This window comes from Saccostrea cucullata, unplaced genomic scaffold (assembly GCF_032062105.1).
Source record: "Saccostrea cucullata isolate Sc308-1 unplaced genomic scaffold, CSIRO_AGI_Scuc_v1 ctg4209, whole genome shotgun sequence".
Classification (NCBI taxonomy): Eukaryota; Metazoa; Mollusca; class Bivalvia; order Ostreida; family Ostreidae; genus Saccostrea; species Saccostrea cuccullata.
In genome coordinates, this window is record NW_026918583.1 from 80,863 (window position 1) to 108,407 (window position 27,545).

The window sequence follows — 27,545 nt, forward strand, 5'->3', positions numbered from 1 at the left end:
TATATTCCTATGAAAATCAGTGGTCGGCCATTGTGACCCCGCCCTACCCTCGGGGGTCATGATTTGATCAAAATTGAATCTACACTACCTGAGGATGCTTCCACAATAAAGTCATGAGTTTCATTTTTCCTGGCCCCTTGGTTCTGGAGAAGAAGATTTTTAAAGATTTCATTAATTTTTCATTAATTCATAATTATCTCCCCTTTGAAGAGGGCTTGGTCCTTCATTTGAAGAAAAAATACTTAAATCCCCTTCACCCAAAGATGCTTTGTGGAAAGTCTGGTTGAAATTGGTCCAGTCATTCTTGAGAAGAAGATGAAAATGTGAAAAGTTTACGACGACGACAACGACAGACAACGGGACAAATATTGATCAAAAAATCATTAAAAGACACGTGCACAGATATTACCACCGACCCACCTCTAAAAACTGTGAAGCCTTCCGCAGAACTGAAGAAGTATTTCTAATATTACTGTATACCTCTCTCTCTCTCTCTCTCTCTCTCTCTCTCTTATGTGTGATCCAGAAAGGAGTTACATGCATGCATACCGTTTTATTTCTACTTTAAAAGAATCACAAAACACATTGTCAAAAGTGTTGTTTCATGAAATCATTTGTTTTATCCTTATAATTCAATCAGAACGAAACAAGATTTTTTTTTCGGGGGGGGGGGGGGGGATTGAAGTACAACCATGATGTATTTATAAAAACTTTGGTTGAACAGCCATGCATGCATTTGTATAAATGACTTTTTTAACTTTAATGAAAAAAGATCACTATTTAATTGATTAAAAGATTTATTTGCACATGAGCTCAAATAAAAAGTTAATAATTAAAGAACTAAACTGAATTTTTTAATGTACATGTACATAGATAATACTAGTATACAACAGAGGGTCTATTCGAGATTCTCCCAATAAATCATATAATTAAAAGCTATTTTTCCGTATAAACATTGAATATAAGATATATTTATAGCCAAATTCTATATTTAGTGAAAATGGGAAAAAAATCAATTCATTTCGTTTAAGAAGTATTTTATTCATAATATACAAAGAGTACAATATGAATATGGATTGAACAGCAGGCCAAGGGCCTATATTAGTTCTCTCCATTTGAGATCAAGGTACACATGGTACAATTAAATTTAATACTGTACATATTTTAAGTTAAAAAAAAAACATGTATTATAAATTAATATTAAGAGAATTATAAAGAATACATAGTTGAAGAAAAATTGAGGAGAAAAAATGCATAAAGAAAATAATAACATAAACTTAAAAGAAAAGAGAGAAAGAAAAAAAAAAATCCATTCAACGACAATTTCCCCTATCAACATTTATTCGCAGTAAAACATAACACCATATTAAGTTTTACTGCACTTTATTCTACTGATAATTAAAAAAGTGAATGTCCTTGGAATATACATTTATAAGTTTATAGTACGAGACTGAATTTTTTAAACGTGAGTCTTTGGTCAGCTGTGGTAAATATTTAATCAAATAAGCAAAGGCTAATTAATCTCCTCTCTTTCAGTCATGCAACAGGATACATTTAGAAAATACCAAAGCAAAAACTTGTTTTTGATCCGCCCACTGGTTTTGAGGTAAATGTCATTCCGTGATGGCAGACGAGAGAGGAACCGATCGATCCTGCAGACGAAAACGCACACAAATGTTATGATTCACTTTCGGATGTGAGCCATTGAAACAAACCCTCGCCTGCATCGCATATTGTGAACAGCTAGCGCTTAGGTTCATAAGTGCTGCATTTATTATCTAGTTAAAAGCACGTTACCGATTTATTTTTTTCCGTATCGTTGAGTAATACGTTTTGTAAACAACCCATGAATTTTTTTACCTGTGAATTTCACCACGTGTTTAAAGTGAATCATTTGTACCGGGAATTTTTTTCGATCAGGATGTTTAAAACCTAATTTACCAGAGGTAAGTCAATACCATTGTATAAGAATTTAAAAGAAAACACGATAAATGTCTGTTATAAATATAAGTTGTCTTCATTTTACAAATGTTAGAAATGATAAATTCAAATTTAGAAGAAAAAAAAAGTGGGATGTCTAGTTTTCAATAAGTACATGAAGTAATTAATTTAATCAACAGATGTAACAATTTGTCACGAGGAGATGGGGGGGGGGTGTTTAATATATGCTCCTGATTTCCATGACAACACTCACTTAAATAGAAAATCTTTCCATCCTTCCTATTCCCTCTGTCATTGTTTGTTAATAGTTTATTTTTATGTGTAATCGGAGCGATGGTCGCGACAGGCATAAATATGTTATCTGGATGAAGCTTAACCTCTGTGTAACAACTGTTTTCATGAGAGAGAGACAGAGAGGAGTCTGAGAGAGAGAAAGATAGAGTCTGAGAGAGAGAGAGAAAGTGACAAAGTCAGAGAGATAGATAGAGTCTGAGAGAGAGAGAGAGAGAGAAAGAGAGAGTGCATGACAAAGTCAGAGAGAGAAAGTGACAGAGTCAGATAGAGAGATTGATGAAGAGAGAGCGAGAGAGAGATTGATGAAGAGAGAGCGTGAGAGGGGTGGGGTAGAAAGGTAGAGAAAGAAAGGGAGGAAGAGGCAGGGAGGCCCGGGAGGGTGAGAGAGAGAGAGGGGCAGAGATCACGATCATCGAGAGGGTTAAGGGAGTCCGAGAGAAAGAGAGAGAGAGAGAGAGAACGAGAGATACAAACACAAAATTAATACTGGAGAGGGGAGTGATTGATAGAGAATTTATTAGCTATTAACATATCCCCATTTGACCCCTAAAAAATGTTCTTTCTGTTTTTGTCGGTTTCTGTATGTTCAACCCTGAAATTCACATGTACATGTATAATGAAACCAAGGGAAAACTTCTATGCCAAATACCAAAAAATATATTTGTATGCTGAAACAGATCACTTAAAATCACTTTCTCACGAGATGTGGGGATTTTTCTTCTTCCTATTCCTTACCCAACAAATATATTATTAGTCATAGAGAACATGGGAAATGTTATCTTTTACTTAATCTAATTATTTCAATATGTTGAACGTTGGCACAAAACTACACAAAAACAATCTTATTGAAAACAGCACTTAGAAAGAGAAATTTACCATTAGAGCAGAATTATAATATCGTTTTACTTATTTGATTTTGTTTATCTGATTTCTGTATCAAAATTGTTCACTAAACCTTGCATCGACTTTCGTACCCCCAGTAACGAACAAAAAAGCACGAAAAATTTTAATTTATAAACCCAATATTTACCCTGAGGGGCCTCTAACCGCTAAAATGTGCTTTTTACCCCTATTCTTATCAATAAAGGTGAAATTTTAAGTTGCTACCGACTTAAAATGAAGTGTCACAATTATTGTTGACTTTGAGAGTTGGAAATAAAGGAAGTACACAGCTTTCCTGATAAGATACGAGGAATATATTGTTGTGGGCCATTTTCGGAAATTTTTGAAATATGCGACGATTTAAGATAACCAAATACGCATACCTATTTTTAAATAACTTAAAATACCTCCCACAACCTTCCTCGGTTTATCTAATAGTTATGACGGCTTTTGAACTTCCTTGATTAATATACCCTCTAATGGTTTTGATTTACACATATTTCACACACATATATATACGATATTTATGAAACGTTAATACTAAGATATTGAAGATCTATGTTAATAATATAAAAATTCTTATAAAAATTTTTTTTACTTCACTTGTTTATGTTATTTATATACATGTAGTTATTAGTTTTATGTTCCGTGTGTCTGCATGCATTTGTAAACACGCTTTGGATCTGGAATGTTTATATCACGTGAGTCAATTGTATTCGATTTATGACCATTTTCAATTTCCTTTTATGAGTTGACAAATGGAATTTTGAGTATTTACAGGGAAGATAAAAGAAGGTTTTAAATGTACATATGTATATACTAACCCTTAAGTGTATGTTTATTGGTGAAGACGCACAAATATTTCAAACAAATTGTCATTTAATATTCTCGATCTCTGTCTCTCTCTCGCTCTCCCTCTCTCTCTCACGCATCTATCTAGGAAAAGGAATTTTGCATCTTCGATTAGAAATTTCTCGCTAAAAAGATTATACGTTTTGGTTATAGATTCTAAATCATTTAGATTTAATGTATTGCATGCAATAAATTCATACGGAAATATTGATCGACTCATTGTGTAATTAAGGGTTTAAATAGCATAATGAATTTTTAACTTGCCAAGCGAAGTAGAGTTCTTTAAAAGCATTGATTTATGTAAAAAAAAAAAATATCAAATCTCTGTAGCTTTTGTGCTTTATATACTACCTGTGGCGTCCAAGGCCGCTGAAATGCATGGGAGAAGGTTTTGTCAATATATTTTCGTTTTATCAAGATTTCTTCTGTCATAAAACTTCTCAATGGCAAAGAGAAATGGAAAAAGGAACATAAAACGCGATATCCTTTCTATCTTAATGCACAATCTCTGTGTCATGTTATTTTTTACCTGATTCATACAAATCAGAATTTCTTTTAATAAATGCACGTGCATGCATGTCTGCGTGGGAGTATTACGTACAGTGGCTCAAACTGATTGACAGATCATGGAATAGGACAGATTGCTGGTTATACCGAGTTGTGTGTAGAATGCTATGAAAAGGTGAAGGTTTATCTTAACTCCACTCTTCATTAATTATTGAGTATTTGTATAACTCCTAATCAAACCGTATCGTGTGAAAGGAAGCACTGGATACCCCTTCCTCCTCCTTGAAGACATTAGTCTGGGTGTTAATTATATTGGAATTTTATTGATGGCCGTTTGCAAATTCCAGTGGGGTCCTGACCCCCCCCCCTCCCGACCCCCTCTAGATCCATGTATGAATTATATTATAATAGACATCATATGAACAAGTGTACATAAATCAGATTGAGATTTTTATCATTCTTTATCAATTACTCCACCAGCCCTGCACACACATGCACATTGACAGTTCCTAAGTGATGTGTTCGTTATCCCGATTGTTTATCATTGTTTATCTATGTCAGAGCAGGATGTCATTCTCTATCTCAGATCTATGATGATGCCAGCCCACGTGGCGACACTCAATCGGTTTTATGATGCGGAAATTATATCTCTTAGCTGATACAAGATGCACATGTACACATGTATAGTGACATGTATATACTGTATTGATACATCAATACGCTTAATACGCTCATTAATGACCCAATAGCAATAGATTTGTACGTTATATGATAGTCATAATGCATCCCTATTATATATCCTTACCCAGTAATTGTTAACAGGAAGAATGGGGCGACAATTTTTATTGACTAAGTATTCTTTTTGATAGGTTGATCTACATTTCAATAACTTAAATTACTTTCCCTCTTACATTTAGGAAATGTTTCATATATTGTAACATATTTTTGTATATATACCGGTATCACGATGAAATTTTATTGTTCTATAAGATTTTTCTAGTTTCTGAAATTAAGCTTATTGTCTTCTACAAAAATTTGAATTTTTCAATCAAAATTTTTATATGACAAACTTTTAATTGAAAAATTCAAATTTTTGTAGAGGACATATATATCTCTGACTCATTAGATTTTTGTAAATCGATTGAAGTATTACAAAGATTTATTCAGATTTTTGCAAATCTTTGATTTAGAATTACCAGGTGCAGATATCATTATAACACGGCGGATGTGACCGGTGGGCAGGGGATTCTTACTCCTCAATGCCACCTGATTCCACTTCTGATGTTTTAGAGGTCTATGTTTGCTCTGCACCTGAAAATTATTGTTAAATGGACATTTGAGCTTGAATACTGTTCATGCACTATTTCCATACATTTCATGCTTGTGAATTAGAGCATTCTAATTAATTTATTAATTAATTACTGGCAAGTACACTTATTATGATAAGAGAGCAGGAAGATAAAAGATGAGTACATTTCGACTTTTTTGGGGATGAGGCTGCTGTCGTATATCGCGAGGTAGAGACATCTGGCGTCCATTTTTAACAACTCGATAATTGCTCGAGAGAAGTTTTTGCAGAACTCTTTCTCTATATATACAATGTGATGTAAGAATAACACTCAGTAATCACTTGAGTCTGGCACAAACCAGCAGGCTAATAAATATTTTTGTAATTCTTTAGAACAGCTTAATTTATGACCCTAATGGTTTTAATTGCTTGAGTGATGTATCCGTCTGTTTGTTGGTTTCTGTCCATTCATTAATATCCTCTAAATTTTACATTTGAATGTATTTGTCAAAGTTAATGAAACTTTTTTTTAAATAGGCAATAGAAAGTAGAAATTATATGTTTCCATCATAAAGTTTATTCGAATGGACGACTTAAACATAGCAATTTATCAAACTCTGATAAGTCAAGTGAGCATCATTAGAATTTTTTATTGGAAAGTTGTCTCTCTTACCAGGGGGTCGCCTCACTTAAGCCTTTAACGTTTTAATTACGATTGGTAAAGAAGAAATCTAGACTTTATATAGGGTCGGGACCGAAAGGGCTGGGGGGGGGGGTTAGCACCCCAGCCCCTACCTTTTTTTGCAAAAAGAGACATTATGTAGGCATATAAAATTACCCCCACCCCTTTCAATTTGCTTCCGACGCCCATGCTTTAATAGTATATTTTATTGAAAAAATTCTATATTTGTATTTTAAATAAAAAAAAAACACTTTTCACAATGACATGTGGCTTTTTATTTTATTTGACCCATGAAATAGGCGCGTATACTATTCACGTGATATCATATACATGTATATGTATACTGTATTATTTCGAAGTGAAAGTGTCATAATCACCTTTCCAGTTAAAACCAGCAGCAGACTGTTTTTTTAGGGATGGTTTTCTAACAAGTAAACAAAAAACAAGGCCCGTACGTATGGATATTGATCAATGTATACAAGTATATTTGTGAACTCTGACGAGCTATTGCGATAACAGAAATCTCTATTGATTCTTGCGATATTCTCTGCATCCTGGGACCCCGGGATAAATTACTCGTCACAGCCTGGGAGATAAATGACCGGGTTGAAAAGGTTATATGTCGAGTGGAGGGTGTGTTGCCGGGACAATGCTCTGTAATTCGACAACTCTTGTAATACGACCTGTCATAGTTATTCCCATGGCTCATTATACAGAAAAACAAAGGCTTGATTCATCTTATACATTTGGGAGTAACTTTTTAAGTACAATATACATTATGTAAGAAGTGTTAATTAAAACACCACAGAGTACGTATGCCGAGGTTTGAGCTGAGCTGCATTCCTTGTAAAACGAATTAAATCTTTGTGTGCTTTAATATATATGCATGCAGGAGGTGTGATTCAGAATATGGGGGTTTGTCAAGTACAGTAGCTGGTAGGAACTGTACGCCGTCAGACTATATACAATTATATATGCAGAATAAGTATCGAAAGAGAAATAGTTGAAAAACTATCTAAAATTGTGAGTTCTTTTCGTCCCCACGTGATCGGATATTATTTAAAAATTAAAAATTGATAAAATACTTGCCCTACGAACAATTAATTAAAAAAAAATTGTGAGTTCAGGTTTTTGAAAAGTACTTTAAAAAAAAACTATGAAATCCATGCAGTCATTTTTCCTAGAAAAAAAATTCGACTTCCAGTACATAAAGTTAACGTTAAAAGGTTCTATTTTAGGGAATGTATGCGGGCCTGTCTGTCTGCACGTTCGGTGCTTTGGGAACACTTTTTGGTGAATTCTGCAGAAGATGAGCTTTTGCATATAAATCTCCCTATGATTAAAGTAGACTATTTATTTGATTTTGAGGTGAAAAGATCAAAGTTTTAAGGTCCATGTTCAAATGAATAAATGAATGATAGTATAATTTCCCTATTAAAGGTAAAAATACAAATAACGAGATAAAAGGCTAAGAACTTACAAAAAATGATGCTGTAATGAAGAAAGAATGCTAATGTAAGTCTAAGTACTGAGTGAAACAAGTGGCAAAACCCGTTTGCAATTCATCATAGCTAATATAACCAGTTTATCCAGAACCAGTCTAGAAAAAAAGTGAGTAAATGTCATCCTCTAAGAACTTGAACAGAAGCATAATCTGCAGGAGAATTCGGAAATAGACAAGTGTTCTGTAAGCGTTCTTGTGATTAGAACACTCCTAATGTTCGCTGTGTAAAGGACTTAATGGCTTAAACAAGAAAGTTTGAATGAGGGCAATGAAGAGGAACAAGATGCTTATAGCCGTCAAATTACAGAAAAATATTCATATTGTCACCGTCAATATTCCAAAAAAATGTTTTTTTAAGTTATTTATCGATCTGTTTAACCAGCGGTACAACATAATCGCGGTTTGAAGTTAGCTGTTTCTGGTTTAATCAGTGTCTCTTCAAGAAGATAATATTGATTTTTTTGTTATGTTGACCGTAATTTTGTTCACCTTTGTTGCTAGGGTCCTGCTATGGAATGTTCTGTAATGCACATTAAGGTGTCTTGTTCCTTACCGTCAGGATCGACAACTGCCTTTAGAGTACGGAATTACGAAGGTTCAAACAAAGAGTATGACATGGGTTGTAAAAGGAAAAGTATTAAATTACTGACCCCTCTATACCACCAGGCTTTGATATTGAAATAAACATGAACTGATTTGATATTCCACGGCAGACCAATCAGAAGAATCCCCTTCCAGCGGAGGGGGATATTTTGAAGTTTATTGTAGAAAACAAAGCTAAGCTACAGTTGCGTCCCTTTTGTTATATTCGTTGCTACATATAAGATACAGTTGTGCCTCCACAATAACTCTTTTTAATTGTCGAGATTTTAAATAAGTTGCCCTCCCAATTAACTGAAAATGTTTCCCACGTTATAATTTTCATCTTAATATCAAATTGTTCAATCGCTCGAAGTAAGAGATTAATTTCGAGGAATTGAAACAACGTGTATTGCAGAGATTGAACAAAATCGAACACACCCTTTAGATCTATCATAGAGTTATATGGTCATTTCTTTATAAGAGTCAATCATAAACACTTGTTGAAGCATCAGAGAGGGAAATTTTGTTTAGAAATCGATTAATTGTTTCAAAACGTGTTTCCGTGTTAACATTGTAAACTCAAAGGAAGTAGAAACGAGTCTCATAGATATGTTATCCTTCTCCATCTTTTGTTTCCAATGTAAAGACTTTAAAATTTTTTTTATCAAAAGTAGTGTGACCTTAAATGTTTAATTATTGCGTGCAATCAGGGGACTGAATGTAAGGCATTCTACTCCTGGAGGAGTCATTTCCCGTCTTTAGGTTAAACTGATCCTTAGAATTTTGAAAATATCTTTTTTGATTTTGAGGGAAATATCCTTCCGTTTAACAGATAGATGAATATTTGTGAAGTGTCTTGTTTACATTCTCATCAGTTTATGATACTTAAACATCCCATCCTTTCTCGATAATACAGTTGAAGTTCATATTATGTAGATTAACTTGTATTGTAATCAGTAGAGCAATAGTGTCCTCAGAGACTCTTGGTTCAAAAGTTAATTTGAATAAACATTTTTTTTTTTTACACAGGTCACCGTTTACATACTGCAAGTCTGCTGATTGATGTTGAAAACAGCAACTGATCTTCCATTTGAATTACAAAGTGAGAAAAAGCATAACCTGCAATACACGTGTGATGTCACAGCTTCCGTAGATACCACCTTAACTATGCGTGTGATACCTTAAAATAATTTTGTGATATCTGTGTGATGAGTCTAATTACATGATAAGCATGTATGATAAAAATGTACAAGGAAGAGGGAAATTTTCTGAAACTCCTTAAAAATCGATTTTCCTTTTTATCTATCATATACATAATGTTACATGTATATTTTGACCAGTAAATGATTGGATATATAAATACATATATCTCCGGTTATAAGTGGTTTATATAGGAGAATAACACTGCACTCTTGTGATTGTTTTGCCTTAAGAAAACCGACACAGTCATCTTGAATTAAGGATACAGTCGAACGTCACAATTTCCGCCGTCATCGCAGTGAGATGCTAAATCAGTGTTGTTAGTGTGTTCCGGTAATCGTGTGCATGTTTGATAACAATTACATGTATAGTTTAACGTATACCAGGATATATTTACTGGATTTACAACCATAACATTAAGAATACACAACGCTGTTATCGAGACAGTGATATTAAGGATATACGAAGCTTTCTGAGACAGATGGATGTGTCTATGGAGCTACCGCCACCTCCTCCTCCTATTGTAGACGATCAGCCGGGGCCAGATTTCGGTAGTGTGCCTTTGCCCTCAATGGAGGGCCTAACGATTCAGGACAGCCCCGAGAGTACCTATTGTACGACAGAGGACATTATTCATATGCAACAAAAGGCCCAGCAGGCCAAACAAGGAATTAACAGAATCTCAGAGAAGTATGATGCCGTGGATAAATTCGGCCCTCAGGGCAAAAGTAACTTATCTGGGAGTAAAGAACGACTAACAATATCCGATATTTCGGACCCAACTCTTAGTGGGTCAAAAAGGCCTGGACTTAATGTGTGTAACTTTGCCGAGGGTGTGACAGAAGAGGATTTATTGCAAGTGGATATGTTTTATCGAAGTCATAAGACTGAAGTTTTTGTGTGTCAATGTCTTGCCAATCTTTACTTTGGGAAAGTTAAAGGAAATCAAGACCAGTGGAAGTTCGCCATGACAGGGATTCCCGTCTTGGTTTTAGACACGGGGGATCATCACAGAAACCGGAAGTTACAAATTGTTTTGGCGGAAAAAGGCACGGGCTTTCTTCTCTGGAAAGACGCCATCGATCATTTGTCGACTTATAAAGCCGAACACCCGAATTTTCACACAATGTCCCTGTCTACGGATCACACGAGACTAGCGGGACTTAGTTTCGATCATTCGACCGCCGCTTCGGATTTTCATAGTACGATAGATAAGCTGACGTCAAATCCTGATGACGAAATCATGAGTCTCAGTAAAACGAAACACAAAAGGCGAAAATCCGAGAAAAAGAAAGCCCCTAAATACAAACCACCAAAAAAGACAGAAATATCGACTCCATGTTGCTTTGTCCACGTAACTAAATTAGAAAGACCCGCCATTGACTTAACAGCTGATCACAGCATTATTTCTGGTCCCATGCATTTTGAAAACGTGTTAGACAACCCTCCAAATATCCCAAACGGGAGTCAAATGACTATCACAAGTGAATCAAGTTCCGGTTATTCGGATGACCTAGGGTCTCGTTAATATTCAGTTCAGGTGCTTCAATTTTGTATTCATAAAAGGTCCAACAAAGATTTAAGGATTCGATAACGCTCAGGAGACGATTCATTCTGATGTACCAATGGAGTACAATTGAAGTTTTTGTGAAATATCTTTAAATAAATGCAGAATTTCACATCAATTATCCAGTGTCAAAACGGCATTTGTTTGTGGATAGGAATTTAACTTGCAATGTGTTTACTGATGGATTAGAATTTCTTTTCACCTGTGAAATCTGCATTTAACAGAACAGGAAATTCTTTATCTAAAGCGATCCCCTATTACCTAGATAATGTGTTATGTAATGGTTTGACATGCCTAAAATTATAAACAGGCTAAAAACACATCATGGCGTACTTAATAAACAAAATGTGTTCTTCATATATTTTAACAAGAACCTTAACTTTTTCAACATTTATTTCTATTCCTCATTTTTAGTTTTTATAAACAGATTATCACATTTGTACATTTATATAACATGTATACATTGACCTTAATTGAGAAAAAGAAAACGTTTTGGGGGAAGAATATTTTGCGTCCTTTTGTTTTCCTACCTGCTGATATTAGGATTAAACAATGCATGACCGCGTGTGCAATGACCAAGTCACGATTATATTGGATACATATTTAATAATAACGCTGTTGTTTACATTCACTGAAGATTATTTTGCAGATATGTAAAGTCTTCCCGGAAATATAAGTTCAATATTCTATGTAGTATAAATACACACATACATGTACTTATATGTCAGCATATGTGATATGGTTGACAATACTGACACAAACTAAGGGAATCACTTGTTTATGGTGCAGATTGTATAGGGTACATTTCGTAAATAAATATTTTGCTAGAAAAGTTTGTAATTTTGTGTTGTCATTTTGCCATTAGAAGAGTCATACTCCCCTCCCCCACCTTCCTGTTACTGTTTGTTTCCTGGAGAAGCAAATCCTCATCATTTTAGGCACATTGATTTAAATTGTATGTAGTAAAATTCAAATTTAAACTTCGGAAATCAGCATTCCTGTTCAAAACCCCAAATAAGCGATACAAAAACACGGACCTGTGAAGTTAATATTTAACCTCAATCATTCCTGGTTGTCCATCGTGTTCGAGATAACGAAGTTTGACTGTTTTTCTTTGATTTGTTTCTTCTTATTCTGGACCAGATCTACGCCTTTTAGATGCATTGATTTTGGGTGACTATTTTTATCTTTGTAAATGAGAATATCCTTAGGAGAAAAAACTGTAACACAATTTATGACAGTTTACAAAGTTTAAAAAACTTTTTGGTGCTAGATCCATTTTTGACCTCATAGTTTCTTTCAACTTTCTGTTTCCTGTACTTTACAGCAAAGACCAATATAATATATACAAATTAATTTACCGTTTTCTGAAAGACTGTAGGCAATTTGGCTACATTTTCTTTGTCCTAACATGGAAAAAATTCCATATTCGTGAGTGGTTTTCTAAAATTTTCATTGGAAATGACAGTTTAAAATGTGATTTTTTCATCTTGTTTACCAACAAATTATGCCCCGAAACACCTTTTCACCAATGTAAAGTAATTAAGGGCCATCAAAGGAATTTATTTCTTAAATTTGATATTTCTGTAGGTAATTTTCATCTACTAGATCTTTATCTTAAAGGGAAATAACTTTTGAACGAGGTTGTGAAATTTTCAGAGAGTTATCTTTCGCTGGTACGTGACGTAGTAACTGTATTTCCGTCGTCTGCATTCTTGTAAAATCCTAAACAAGCATATCATTCACCATCTGACCATGGACCGATTTTAAACAGAATTGACCACAGGCACCTGAATTTTTATCAATAAGTCGCTAAATAAGCCAAATATCGAAAAAGTCTACCCACCGATATTTGGTATTTAGCGATTTGATAAAAATTCAGGTGCCTGTGAAGTGTTGTAGATCTAAATCCACGTACAAGGCAAATATTTTTACATGAACATGATGTGAAGAGACTAGTAGTGAGAAATAAGATGGTTTTGTTTACATGTCAACAGAAGCGTGTCATGGTGTCTCCAGAAGAGAACAAGATGTGTTTGTAAAACACTGATGCCCCCGTATGGCAACATAGCAAAGATTAAGCTTTTCTTAAATGCTAATTTAATTAATTGGTACCAAACGTAGGGTATTCTCACTGGAAAACAATTGTGAAATTTGAAAGTAGAGAGAATGTTAAAGTTTTTTAATAAGTACAAAAATCTCCAAGGTCAACAAAAAGGCCAATGTATTGAATGGTATCAAATGAAAGGTCTTGCCACATAAAATACTTAATGTAAATCATCATGAAATTACTAGCCCTAACCGTTCAGAAGTTATGGTCAACGGTCAATTTTTTTAAAAATAGGTCAAACTCCAAGGTCAAAGGGTCAAAGTGGTTGTTATCAAATGAAAGATCTTGTCATAAGAATCAAATGTAAAGTATTAGCTCTAACTCTTTAAAATTTTTGGTCAATGTTTGCTTTTTTAAAGTAGGTCAATCTCAAAGGTCAAGGTCAAAAGGTCAAAGTTCTTGGTATCCAATGAAGTGTCTTCTCACAAGGATTACATGTATGAAGTATGAAAGCCCTATCCCTTACAGTTCAAAAGTTATGGCCAAGGTTAAAGTTTTTTCACAAGTACGGAAATCTACAAGGTCAAAGGTTCAAGGTTGTTTGTATCCAGTGAAAGGTCTTTTAACAAACATTACATATGTGAAGTATAAATGTTCTGGTGTCTACTGTTCAAAAGATATGGCCAAAGTAAAATTTTAAAATTTTCAAGTAAAAGTGGGTCAAACTCCAAGGTCAAGGTCAAAGGGACAAAGTTATTGTTATCAAATGAATGATCTTGTCATAAGGATCAAATATGTAAAGTATAAAAGCACTAGCCCTGACTCTTTAAATTTATGGTCAAGGATTGCTTTTTTAAAGTAGGTCAATCTCAAAGGTCAAGGTCAGAGGGTCAAAGTTCTTGGTATACAATGAAGGGTCTTCTCACAAGGATAACATATATAAAGTATGAAAGCCCTATCCCTTATCGTTCAAAAGTACTGTTATGGCCAAGGTTAAAGTTTTTTCACAAGTAAGGAAATCTACAAGGTCAAGGTCAAAGGGTCAAGATTGTTGGTATCCAGTGAACACACAAACAGTACGTCTGTGAAGTATAAATGTCCTGGTGTCATGTTCAAAATATATGGCAAAAGTAAAATTTTAAAATTTTCATGTAAAAGTAGGTCAAACTCCAAGGTCAAGGTCAAAAGGTCAAATTTGGTGATACCCACAGAAAGGTTTTGTCACAAGGAATACACATAACAAAATATGAAAGTCATAGCTCACTAAATCAAAAGTAAAAAAGGTTAAAAACAAACAGAGAGATACAGACTGGACACGACAAAAACTATATATCCCCGAAACTTCGTTTACAGGGGCATAAAAAATAGGCCTAGTTAATAAGCATTGGAGAACATCAAAAGAAGCGTTCCTTCCCACATGCATGTGTCCTCCCCGACATAGCAGGGTGTCTATGGTGTGTGGTTGTATTACATATTATGTAGTTGGAACCCTTTGCCCTGTCAACAGTAATATAGATGCAGAAGTTAAAATATATTGCAATTTTAGAAAACCATATGGTCTGTAATAGCTATGAGTTGGAAATTTGTGTGGCCGATACAGTCCCCGACATCAATATCATCGTCGCCCGCGTGGCACAGTGGTTAGGCCTAAATTAAAATTAGCCCGACTCAAAAAGTTTTATTCCACTTTTCACTATTAGAGCGTCTGCTCTAGAGTTGCAAAATGTAAAGAGTTGATCCTTACGCCGCGGGTTAATCCAACTCTGGGATGTGGAGACCGGTCCTTCAGATGAGAACGTACTAACCGTGTCCCTTGTCGCAGTGGCATAGGCGCTGCCTTGAATAAGATCCCTCACTGCCCAATGGCCCTGAGTGCCGAGTAAAGGACAAAATAATTAAATTTGTCTCCTATTAAATAGCTTGGTTCGGGATTGTGTGATATTATACTTGAGAAGCATCCATTTGTTTTAGTCTCATTCCTCAGGTCCCAGGGAGACAAAGATAATAAAATTTACAATTCAATATCTCCTTCATTTATTGCTGCTTTCTACCCAAAATGATCAAAGCTGATTCAGTTTTTCTATAGAACAAGCTGGAAATATTCCAAAGTTTATGACAGAAAATGTACAAGTAACCAGGACAAAACAGACAGGTTAAAAATCACCGGGTGACATACATAGTTGTTACCCTTCATATTTTGAATTTAGCTACATCTATATATGTAAATGAATATGTAATTCACACAAAATTCTTGATCAGAATTATGTTCTTACAATATTTCATTCAGTTCTATGCATATCAGATTCCTCGATGTTATATAAATTACATATGGTCAAATGAGACTGTATAATATATATTCATTTGGTAAGTATAATATAAATTTAAAGACATTGATTCAGAAATAAAAATCTCATTTGATTCAGGGTGCTTGTTCAAATCATAACAACTTAACAGAAATAACAACTTTTCCTTAATAAGTGGAACAGATATATCACAGAATATAGACCCGTTTTGTTCTCAAAATTAATGATATCAAAGATAAATATCTGGAATTTTTCTTCACAGCTTTATTTAAGTCCACAGTGTCTGTACAATGATGTGACATGGACTCCAAGTGACATTTTTTCATACAGAGTTCATTATTCACACCTCTAGATCTTGCTTTGTCGCCCATGACGACCCACTTCACACCTATAGATCTTGCATTGTTGCCCATGACAACCCACTTTTGACCTTGACTGGCATTTTAACAGACAAGGTCATGGCTGACTCCATTTCCTGTTTGATGACCTTGGCTGCTTGTCTCAGACAGGTCTCTGTCACATCATAAATCAGTTCATCGTGAAGTTGTAGAACTAAACAACATCTGTCACTGGATAAATCAACAGTGGGACCTAAATCCAACAAAATATGATGAGTACTAAAACTTGGTTATCAGTTGCTTTGAATTGATAATCTACTAAATCAAGTTTACATAGATGTGTTAGTGAAGCACTGAATCCATTGTTTAGCAGCTTATGGTCAAGTTTAATTTTACAAATACAGTTCAAGGTCACATTACCAACTGAAAGGTTTTATCATAAGGAATGAACACATGTAATATGAGAGCCTAAGCACCAGTCCTGTTGGTCATCTTATTTCAAACAAATACCAGTAAAATCTTACTCAATAATTTTTCAGGTTTTTAAGAAAAATACATTGAAGATAGATAAACTTGCCTTGTTCTTTGTGTGAGAGTGATTTCTGAGAGAGAGGAAATATTTCTGAGAGTCTCTGATCAATCCTGTTCATGGCGACCTTGACAAGGTCAGCAGCTGACCCCTGAACTGTGGTGTTAACAGCCTGTCTCTCTGCCTGGGAGTAGAAAGGATTCAGTTACAAGACCTTGATAAGAGGTACATTGTATTGCATAAGGGGCTGTGTTACTAACATAGGCCCAGACATTAATATGTGTTACTTAAATAATAGGCCCTGGCATAAGGTATATGTTACTTACATGAGCCCTGACATAGGGGTTTGTGTTTGAGATGGATGGTAGATACCGTCGTCGCCCGCTGATAGTTTCCACAAACTTGTCCTTGATACATTTATCCACTGTGTTCTTAAGGTATCGCCTCATTCCTTAAACATAATTTAGTATGTCACATTATACATTGATTTTAATTTTTTTCAATCATAATGCTCAAAACAGTTAACATCAATATGATCATACCAGGGTATTTGGACTTGAAGGTCTGCATAAAAACTGCTGCATCATTTTCATCCACTCCCAATGTCTCACCCAGTGCCTTGGCTCCAATACCATAGATCATACCATAGCAAATCTGTATAAAGACAACAATACCATAGATCATACCATAGCAAATCTGTATAAAGACATGAATACCATAGATCATACCATAGCAAATCTGTATAAAGACAACAATACCATAGATCATACCATAGCAAATCTGTATAAAGACAACAAAACCATAGATCATACCATAGCAAATCTGTATGAAGACAACAATACCATAGATCATACCATAGCAAATCTGTATAAAGACAACAATACCATAGATCATACCATAGCAAATCTGTATAAAGACAACAATACCATAGATCATACCATAGCAAATCTGTATAAAGACAACAATACCATAGATCATACCATAGCAAATCTGTATAAAGACAACAATACCATAGATCATACCATAGCAAATCTGTATAAAGACAACAATACCATATATAACATTTTTGAATAAGTTTTCCTATTATATCACAAATGTAATAAGTTTCACTATAAACCTTGAAAAATATCATACCGGAAATCAGTTATCAAGACAAAAAAACAATATATGTCACCATTACGGAAACACATAAACAAAAATCCTTTCTATCAAATCGTGTTCAAATTACGTAATTCAAACAAACACATACTGTATTCGAGATTTTTTTTGACAAGATTGCTAAGCAAATTAAACAACGGAGCTTTTATTCTTAATCAAAAAGCAAATCTGGATTATTTGTAAAAATTTCAATGATTTTAAATGATTTAAATTTTTTTTAGTTTTAAAAATGTCATATAACATATACCACATGGCTTTACCATAGCAAATCTAAATAAAAGACAACAATAAAAGTGTTATGTATAATAATTTTATAAATTCGGCATCGGGTGACATTACACTTTAGTCATAACAAAATTATATTCACCCTCAAATCATGTGATATATGTTTAATATAATCTATACCTAGCAAATCTGTATAATCTCTATAAAGACATTAAAACCATAGATCATACCATAGCAAATCTGTATAAAGACAACAATACCATAGATCATACCATAGCAAATCTGTATAAAGATAACAATACTACAGATTGTACCAATTTGAGCAGATTCGTGTTAAGACAATAGTATCATTGACCATACCTTAGCAGTTCTGTATACAAACAATATCATATATCTTACCATAGCAGATCTAAATGAAGACAATAAAACAATAGATGGGGAGGGGGCCATTTTTTCAGCAGCAAATTATATTCATACACTACAAGAGACCTGATTTAGCTTACATTCCCCGTTTAGATTGACCTTTTGACCCCAAACATTCACTCACATGTGAAGATTAACAATCTGACCCCATGACCTCTCACCTGTTTAGATTAACCTTTTGACCCATGGCCTCTCACCTGTTTAGCCTGCTGTCCCTCTGACCTTTTGACCTCATGACCCCTCACCTGTTTAGAATATCTTGTGAAACCATGACCCCTCACCTGTTTAGCTTGCTGTCTCTCTGACCTTTTGACCCTGTGACCCTCACCTGTTTAGAATAACCTTTTGACCCTGTGACCCCTCACCTGTTTAGCCTGCTGTCTCTCTGACCTTTTGACCCTGTGACCTCTCACCTGTTTAGCCTGCTGTCTCTCCTCTGGAGTGACCTCCTCCACGCTGATTGACTTCCACTGAGCCGTGATCAGTTTGAAAACGTCCCCATCACCGTTCAGGATCTGTATCAGCTTGGCATCTTGGGAAAGATGTGCAATCATGCGTAACTCCAACTGAGAGTAGTCAGCCGCCAGCAAAACTCCCCCTACATTAAACATGCATATAATTTATGATTTGCCAAGAGAGAATGGGCCACATTTTTAAAATCATTCCATCTTATGTATTCAAAAGTGCACATCTAAAGAAGTTCATGTAGTTATCTCAAAGTTACATTAACATTTCTTCACAATTTAAAGTTTACAGTAAATCAAATTATCGTTGGGTTTTTATTAAACTCTTAAAATGATAAAATCCAAATAATACTTATCCTTAATAATATTGGATCTACAGTATTATCTGCACATAAAGTATAATGATAAATAATTTAATAAAAACAAATTAATGTTACCTGGAAAAGGAATGAAGGCATGTCTCATGCTGACGTTGAATGAAAGATCAGTTGTCATCTGAAGAACTCTGGTTTGGTTCCTTACAGAGTTACGGGTCCTGCCTAGAGGACTAGCACACTCCATCTGTTGGTCAGTGGTTTTTGGAACTGTTAAATATACAAAGGTTTATTTGTACAATCCCAACACATCAGAATACCTAAAGATCTTTATACCATCTTACCATCTTACAATGACAATCAAAAAACTTATAAATTGCATCAATTTAAAACTTTATCCCATACAGTCTCATTTCTGACAATTTATTCAGAGAGATCAATGGCACAATTAGACTGGTAAACAAACCTGAGGCAGAGATCTGGAAATCTTTTGGGACGTTCTGTAGGTTAGGTTCAGACAGACTGACCCGTCCTGTGGCTGAGAAGTACTGGACATCTGTAAATATCCTGTACATCTTCAACCTCTCCATGTACACCTTCTCCTTCTGCAGGGCAAACACCACCTTGGTCAGGGCCCCACTGATCCGGCGCCACTCCAGGAGGATCCCAGGGAGCGGGTGGTAGGGGCGCAGTTTCTCCAGGACATCCTTACTGGTAGAAAACTGGGTCTTCTGGCGGCCTCTACGACCTGTGGGGGCCCGTCTGTTGGGTCTGGTGGGCTGTCCCAGACTGCTAGGGTCACCATTAACAGGGAGCTGTAGTTCTATAAATAGCACCTGTCGAAAAGGTATAGAGTAAAACTCACTTAGTGCGAACACGGATATTGAGAATTCATGGATATAGCAAACTCATCTTGGAACCCCAGCTATATATATTTAATGAATTTCTTATACAGTTATAACGAATTACAGATACAGCAAATTAATTTAATAGGTTCCAACGACTTCGCTATAACCGAGTTTTGCTGTAGTTCTATAAATAGTATCTGTCAGAGATATAGTTCTATAAATAGAACATGTCAAAGTAATTCATAAGATATTTTACTCAGAGAAGAAATGTGTCAATTGACTTTTAACTAAACTTATGATGACCCTGATTTACATATTGTTACAAACCTGAGACAGATCTTCAGTTGACGTCAGAGAAAACTGGTGCCCCACTAGCTGGTACGCCTCAGTCTCAAGTTCACCAAGTCGTTCTATCATCACTGTCTTCTGTCTCTCACACTCCTCATCATTAAAACCTGTATTTTTATTTTTATATATTATTGTAGAATTGACTATTTAAAAATATATTATTTTCCCATGAAGAAAATGATGGTTAGTTTCAGAAAAGATTTATGAAAGCATATGAGCATCTACATGAACAAGACTAATGACCTATTTAATCAAAAACAGATCATCATCAGTCAGGTGTTTGTTTTCCTGAATGTGTAAAGAATCACTTTCTCTACTTAAAATGAAGATTCTTTATGGTCCTCACCAAATCCATTCATTTCCATACGAGACAGAGTGATAACAGCTGGCATCTCGATGTCGTGGAAGGCTGACATCAGGTTCTCTTTGTTCAGACAGAGAGAGAGGTACTGCATTAAGTGGGTCAGTAGGACAGCCTCGGTACAGGCCCGCAGTCGACCCGACCCAGGGTTCTCAGGGGACATTCCTAGACTCCCATAGCCCACCCCACCACCAATACCTACAGGATAAAAAACAGCTGTCTGTTATGTACTTTACAAACACTCTTTGATTAGCTTTGTAAGTAGTTCTATCAATTTGAAAGACTGTTGATAAGATTTTAACTAAAGTAATCTATAATTAACCTTCCAGGAGAAATGCTTCTAAAGGGAGGTAATCATGGACCATGCGATGAAGATTCTTCTCATTGGCCCCTGGGTCCATTATCCAGCTGGCTACCTTTGGGTCCTGAAACTTTCCCTGGCAACTTATACCACAGCCCCTCTCTAGGGCCCCATAACAGGACTTGGCATCCATTGCTATCACTGTGTAGTTGTCTTGATCTTCTAGTGACTGCTTCATGGCTGCCAGACGAGCTGACACTGAGAGAGATTTATCAAGGTCAGGGGGTGACAGGTCAAGGTCATCTTCATCTGCAGAATATAATATTCTATATATAATCTTTTACCTGTAGATATACATTTAAGGAATCACTGTCTAGTTTTGAGAGTATGCCAGGGCATCAACAATAGTGGGAAACATAATAATTTTGGAAGCCCGTTATGCTAAAAAACTTTCCCTGGCAACTATTACCACAGCCCCTCTCTAGGGCTCTCCTAGACAGTGATTCCTTATATTTCCATTTCATTGTGAAATAAAATTGTAGATTTAGACTTTAAAAATGTAGACATAGACTATAATCACACAAGGACTTCCATGCCAATTTCAATGGCTGCCCACTGACGTCAAACACATAGGCAGCCGCAGAGATTTACATGCATATTTGGCCTCCTTAGCGTCAGACACAGAGACAGATGCGCACGGGATTTGCAACGTATTAGGCCTCCTTAGCTCCTGAGACAAACAAGAGGCTATCGACCTGCCTAATTTACATTCCGACAGAATTATCAAGAAATAAATTCCGACAACTTTCAAAGAGTTATCACAGAGAAAAAAAAATTAGAAATGGAAATATTTATGTATCTGCAGGTGATTGATATTCTATTAACTAAGTCCTAATTGAAAAATGTTTTAAAATATTGAGTTTGAAAATTTTCTCCTGAATGTTAGTTCAAGTAATGGTTTATGACACCCGTAACCATTCTGTTCTAAAAATATATAAATATTACACTTTTTCCTCTAGGAACTTTAATCAGAATACTTTAAACTAGTGATCTTTAATTTCTTTTTACCGTTCATAATAATTAAGACAAAAGACACAGTTACATACCCTCTGCATTCCCTGGGGTCAAGGAAATGAAATAAGCATCTCTGTCTTCCCAGCTGATTGACACACCTGTAATTAACAGGTTAGTTCCTGTGACAGGTAATCCAAGGGAGACCACTCCAGGCTCCTTGTCTGTAACATGAACACTGTACATGTATGTATATTATAGTGTACAGGTACATTGTACATGTATTGATGTGTGGAATTTAATAATACAATTAAGTTAATGTTTCATACAGCATAAAGAAAGATCCAATTTGAAGCAAAACAAGGAGACAAAAAACCCCAGAACTGTAAGCAACAACATTTCAACAAAAATCTTAAATCACTTTGAGAGAAAATTGCCAACACTGAATCCCATACCTCTGTTACTTTTGTCTGTTGTCCCTCCTTTAGAAAACTTGGCTCCTATTTGTCCTCCAGCAGAAGAGGAGACTGAGGAGGAAGGCTTGGTCCTACAGGCCACAGATAAAGAGAACACAGACTGTGTCCTCCACTCAGCAAGGAACGTCTCAAACAACCTACCATCAGCACACACATCTATAATAGTGAAGGACCCCTGAGAGGGAGGGAGGCCTGTCTCATTAGGGTCCACTATTGGCCCCCTCTCTTCATAAGGCACTTCATCACCTTCACAATTTTCCACCACTATATTTTCATTTTTCTTTGAAGCGTCAGAAGTGTCAATACATTTTTTGGCCCTCCCAGTGCTTGCATTTTGACCTTTAGACCTCAGACTTTTGGGAGTGGTCTTTCCAATTGTCCTTGGGGAGTTTAGAAGACCTGGTCTTGGAGGGGTGGGGGACAGACACTCATTAGTTCTAGTTTTATCTTCTTTTAGCTTTTTAACTTTACCTCCTTCAGCCTTCTCTAAGCTTTTTCTTTTACATTTTCTACCATCAGTTTTTTCTTGGCTGTTTACATTCTTGTTTGTGTTTTTAAGTTTAGTTTTCTGAGAAGAGACCTTTTTTGGAGAAGGTGATTTCCCCACTAATGTATCACTGTCGGTGTCTATACTGGTGTGAAGGTCATCAAGGAATGCCAGTGTCCCCGGACTCAGCTTCTTGTCTTTAACTTGTGATGCCCCTCTTGATTTCAACTTAGTATATTTAGAATCACTCAATTTTACATTTGATTTTTTATTGCACTGTCCCATATCACTTATTTCTAACACTTCATTAACCATGGAAAAAGTTAACGAGTCACTCATTTCGTCTGCCTTATCACTTGTCTCTTTTCCTCCTGTTTCTTGTTGAGGTGTTTTCACTTCACAATTTTTTAAGTAATTATTTGTTTCACTTCGTTTTGACAGAATCCCTGGTTCTGATGATTTTTAGTTTGTGTCCCATCACTGTCCTCATTGAATGTATCACTGAGTTCCAGTGCCAGCATCAAGTCCTGTGACAGCTGGCTATAGCCTGTCTGAGTGGGACCTTTTTCTTTTTTATCACTGCCCTGGAAACAGGCCTCCTGTCCACTAAGATAAGGGATTCTGAGGTCCCTGTAGGACTCATTTTTACTGACATCTGATTCGTCATCTGACATCATACACCTCTCAAAATTACTGGCTGGTAACAGGTCACATGACATGTCATGTGACAACAGCAGACTACTGCTAAGATTCAAATCTTTATCACACTTATCATTTAATTCACTAATAGCATTATCTTCAATTCTATTTTCACAATTGCCATTTTTCTCCCTTTTTCTACCATTTGCAGTTTCACTTGACACAGGTATCACAGAGTTTACCAGTTTGTCTTTTATGTCACTAACCTTATTGTTCAGTTCCTCTGTAGAATGGCTGGATGGTTGAGCACAAATTCTCATGTCGGACAAATCTTTTCCTTGCAAACATTTATTTAAACTTTTCTTTTCAGAAGACGTTCTTTCTACTTCATCAATGGAATCAATATCTGCTTTTGCTGAATCTGACCCAGATTTTTTATCATTTGTACTGGGCACTGGTTCCTTTGAAGCCACAGAAGCCAATGCTGGGAAATCTACTTGACCAACATCCATCTGAGATTCAAAAACAAAACTATCTGTAAAATCCCCTGAACAAAACATATCCTCTGTAACTTTCTCTTTGTTTTCTTTAGGATTTTTGTTCAAACTCATTTGATCCACTTCTCTAGAACTAGAATGAATTTTCAAAGTTTGCATAGACGATTGATTTATTTGATTTTTCTGTACAAGAGGAGTTTTTATATCAGATCCCTTGATGGCTGGAGTTTGTTTTTTATTTGTCTTTGCTGTATCATCAGGATTCCTCAGACAGTCAGGTTCATGAAAGCCTAATGAAGAAACTTTCCCATCAGAATTTCCTCTGTTGTCTTTTCCATGATTTACATTGTCTGATGTCTTGATTAAATCAGATGACAATGCTGGGATTTTGATGGCGTTAGTAGAAACAGCAACTGAAGAAAAAGTATCTAAATTAGAGGCAATTGTACTCTTAGGGAAAGCTAGTGGGTGAACATTTCCTGATATGTCCTCCATTGTACCTGAAGAAATTTCAGATGTCTTGGCAGAAGATGTTTCCATTTGTTTGGATTTTTGTTGTTTCTCAACTTTATCCAGCAGTATCTCTTTACTTGTTCCGTCACAAGACTCAGAATGCTGTATTTGAGGAACAGAACAGTTTTTTCCCACTGGATTTGCTGGAACATGGTGAACTTCTGCTGTGGTTGTAAGTTTTGTCATTGAATTAGTACAATCTTCTTTTCCCCCTTTCAAATTATCATTCATACTTCCCCTACTATCAGATGTGATTATTTTGTTTTTGTGTCTCTGTGTGTTCCCTTGTATTCTGATGCCAGGTGGACTGACTACAACAGACCTCTCTATTACTCTGGAATCATCTCCATTAGAAATCCCAGACTTGGAGAGTCCAGGACTTTTCTTTCCCACTGATTTTCTTTTCCCCACTGACCTCCTTCCCTTGGGCTTTACCAAGGTCATACCACCATGACTTTGGTTTAAACCCAGAGTCTTCTTGTCATCTTGACATTCCACTTTGCTCTGATCCAGATTTGACCCCCTATTCTGGATGTCCCTGGATTCTGGATTTTTCCACTGGATTCCCAGTCCGCCCAGCTCCTGTTGGATGACTGACTTGGCCTCCTCTATGATGGCCTCTGCGGCTTCACGCTCTGTTGCACCTTTACGCCCCGTTAACCAGATACAGCGACTCTCCTGTCTCTTTGTCGCCTCCCAGTCTGTCTCATTGTCCTGTCTCTTAGAGCTGGAAATGAAAAAAATCACTTAATCCTTTCCCCAGGAGTTGCAAATTATATCGTAAATCTAGGAAATTACATGTTGATTTTATATTGCAAATTTTGGTCAAAATGCTGTTTTTACGTTTTAAAATTTTTGAATGACCAGCTTAGAGGGTTGACTTCATTTGTTAAATACATATTCTGGTAATTGGAGATTTATATTTTCATTAAATTCATAATTCACATAAAAGACCTCTTAAAAAAAAATTTATTTTTGCAAATGCAATGAACTTGCAAATTTGCTTAAAATTTATCTACAGCAAAAATTTCCAGATATAGTGTAATTACGGTACCGTAGCAGTTTTTTCTTAATCCTTTCAATTCATTCAGCTTATTGAGAGTATGACCAATATATTTACATGATTATTGATATTTATTTCAGTGTCTACCTTTGGAAGGGTGAAGATTTCTTGAAGATTAGTTCTACATCAGTGACACTGGCGTTAGCTAGAGCTGCCACAGTGTGGAAGCCACCATTGTACAGGACTCTGGCCCGCTGTCCATTCAGCAAGGTCAGTCTGACAAGGTCACACAGCTCTCTCTGGACTCCAAAGGTCAAACGATGCTGGAACTGACCAAGGATCAACTCCAAGTTATACCAACCCAGCCTGCCACAAAACACCGTCACCATTCCTAGGGCAGAAACAATATCCAAATAAAGAAATTTTCAAGTTTCATAACTGATTTATATCATGCGATTCATTTTCATTCTCAGGTGAAAAAGAAAACCATATTATAACTTGTAAGATTCCCTACCTGCAAAAGTGGCGGCTGTCTGCTGTAGGGACTGGAGCTGACCTTTGTTACAGCTGTAGCGGTGACACACCTCCCCCAGGGGGACTTCCTGTACAAGGTCACTCAGTATCAGGCACGTGTAGAACCTACATGTAGTACAGACAGACAATATCATGCTAAATTTCTAAATACATGCACACAGAATACATATGAAGTTTTCAACCAAATTCTAACATATCAGATATAACATTAGTTTCCTTTCCACATGTTATTGCTAAATGCACTAAACCATCATCTATGGGAAGCTTTGTGACATGAAGTTTTATTTTTACTAAGCCCCATATCAGAAAATGATATACATGTACATGTAACATTAGAGATGGGAGAAATAAAAGAAACAGAGATTTTCAGATTACAAACTGACCTCTTGTGTATGGCCAGACTCCTTAACTGGTTCTCTGTTTTAGTTGGTATCCTCCCCTGGATGGCCCTGGTGAGGAATGCCTCACTGACCCCCACCAGCTGAGCCACTCTCTTCTTGTCCGGGGAAAGTTTGTCCCACAGGCAGTAGAACTTGTACCAGTCCATGTTAGCCCCCAAGTCTAGAGAGTAGATGGGGGTCACCTACAACATTGGAATAATGAAGTTAAATAAGAGGTGATTTTAAAATATAATTCCTTTCGTCACACTTTCATAATAATTGTAATTTAATATATTGATGGCCTAATGAAATATGACTAAAAATAATGAGCCATAAGTAATTTGGTTAAAATAAAACTCTGTTCCATTCAAAAACCATTTTTCCAAAGAAAAAATAGAAAATCCTAACACTCACAAGATATACAATATGTAGCTCATTCTCTAGAACAAAACACTGTCGAGCTTTCTGTAGTTCAGCAAAAACAGCCAGACCCTCATCTGGAGAAAGACTGGAAGCTAGTACAGCTGCACCGAGCTGTGTGGGAACAAACCGGTCCTCTGTTGTCATACCATCTATAATAAACAATTTGTCAGAGGTGATTTCATGTACCCAAGGAATGCAATATATCTAGCCATCTAATGGAGCAAGGTGAACATTGTACGTTGACGGGTACTTTGGGTAGAAAAATGACACATAGCAAGAAATCTGTGAGCCAATGAGCACTAGTAATACCCCCGCTCTGAAGTAAATAAGCACTATCATGTTAATATACAAAACTTCAATTAAGGGCAGATGCACAGATAAAATATGAATTTGACATCAGATTCATATCAAACGTGATCCCATCATATGGCATTCCTCAACAAAGAGTGTTACTAAAATTTCAAGCATCTGCGATGAATAGTAAATGAAAAAACTTTGACATCAGATTTTATCAAAAATGTAACCCATCATACGCCATGCTTCAGAGAAGATTGTGTTAAAATTTCAAGCATCTACAATGAGTAATTGCTGAGAAAAATGCCACGAAAATTTGTTTCAGAC

At 35.9% G+C, this 27,545-nt stretch overlaps 2 protein-coding genes across 2 annotated transcripts in view; one reads left to right on the top strand and one right to left on the bottom strand.

Moving 5' to 3' along the window:
* The first annotated feature begins 1,790 nt into the window (after positions 1-1,790).
* On the top strand, positions 1,791-12,133 carry LOC134268229 (uncharacterized). The gene is made up of 2 exons (XM_062750422.1): positions 1,791-1,946; positions 9,562-12,133. Exon 2 carries the CDS (start codon positions 10,214-10,216, stop codon positions 11,258-11,260), a length of 1,047 nt encoding a protein of 348 aa, XP_062606406.1. The 5' UTR covers positions 1,791-1,946; positions 9,562-10,213; the 3' UTR covers positions 11,261-12,133.
* Positions 12,134-15,380: 3,247 nt separating this feature from the next.
* Positions 15,381-27,545, bottom strand: part of LOC134268149 (DNA polymerase theta-like) — a 32,508-nt gene continuing 20,343 nt past the window's right edge. The window contains 17 exon segments of the mRNA XM_062750352.1: positions 15,381-16,269; positions 16,564-16,703; positions 16,846-16,970; positions 17,062-17,173; positions 18,739-18,923; positions 19,227-19,373; positions 19,570-19,939; positions 20,279-20,406; positions 20,646-20,858; positions 20,983-21,270; positions 22,068-22,196; positions 22,428-23,339; positions 23,342-25,311; positions 25,735-25,978; positions 26,102-26,226; positions 26,505-26,704; positions 26,916-27,073. Coding sequence (XP_062606336.1) covers positions 16,041-16,269; positions 16,564-16,703; positions 16,846-16,970; positions 17,062-17,173; positions 18,739-18,923; positions 19,227-19,373; positions 19,570-19,939; positions 20,279-20,406; positions 20,646-20,858; positions 20,983-21,270; positions 22,068-22,196; positions 22,428-23,339; positions 23,342-25,311; positions 25,735-25,978; positions 26,102-26,226; positions 26,505-26,704; positions 26,916-27,073 — 5,675 coding nt within the window. The 3' untranslated portion in view covers positions 15,381-16,040.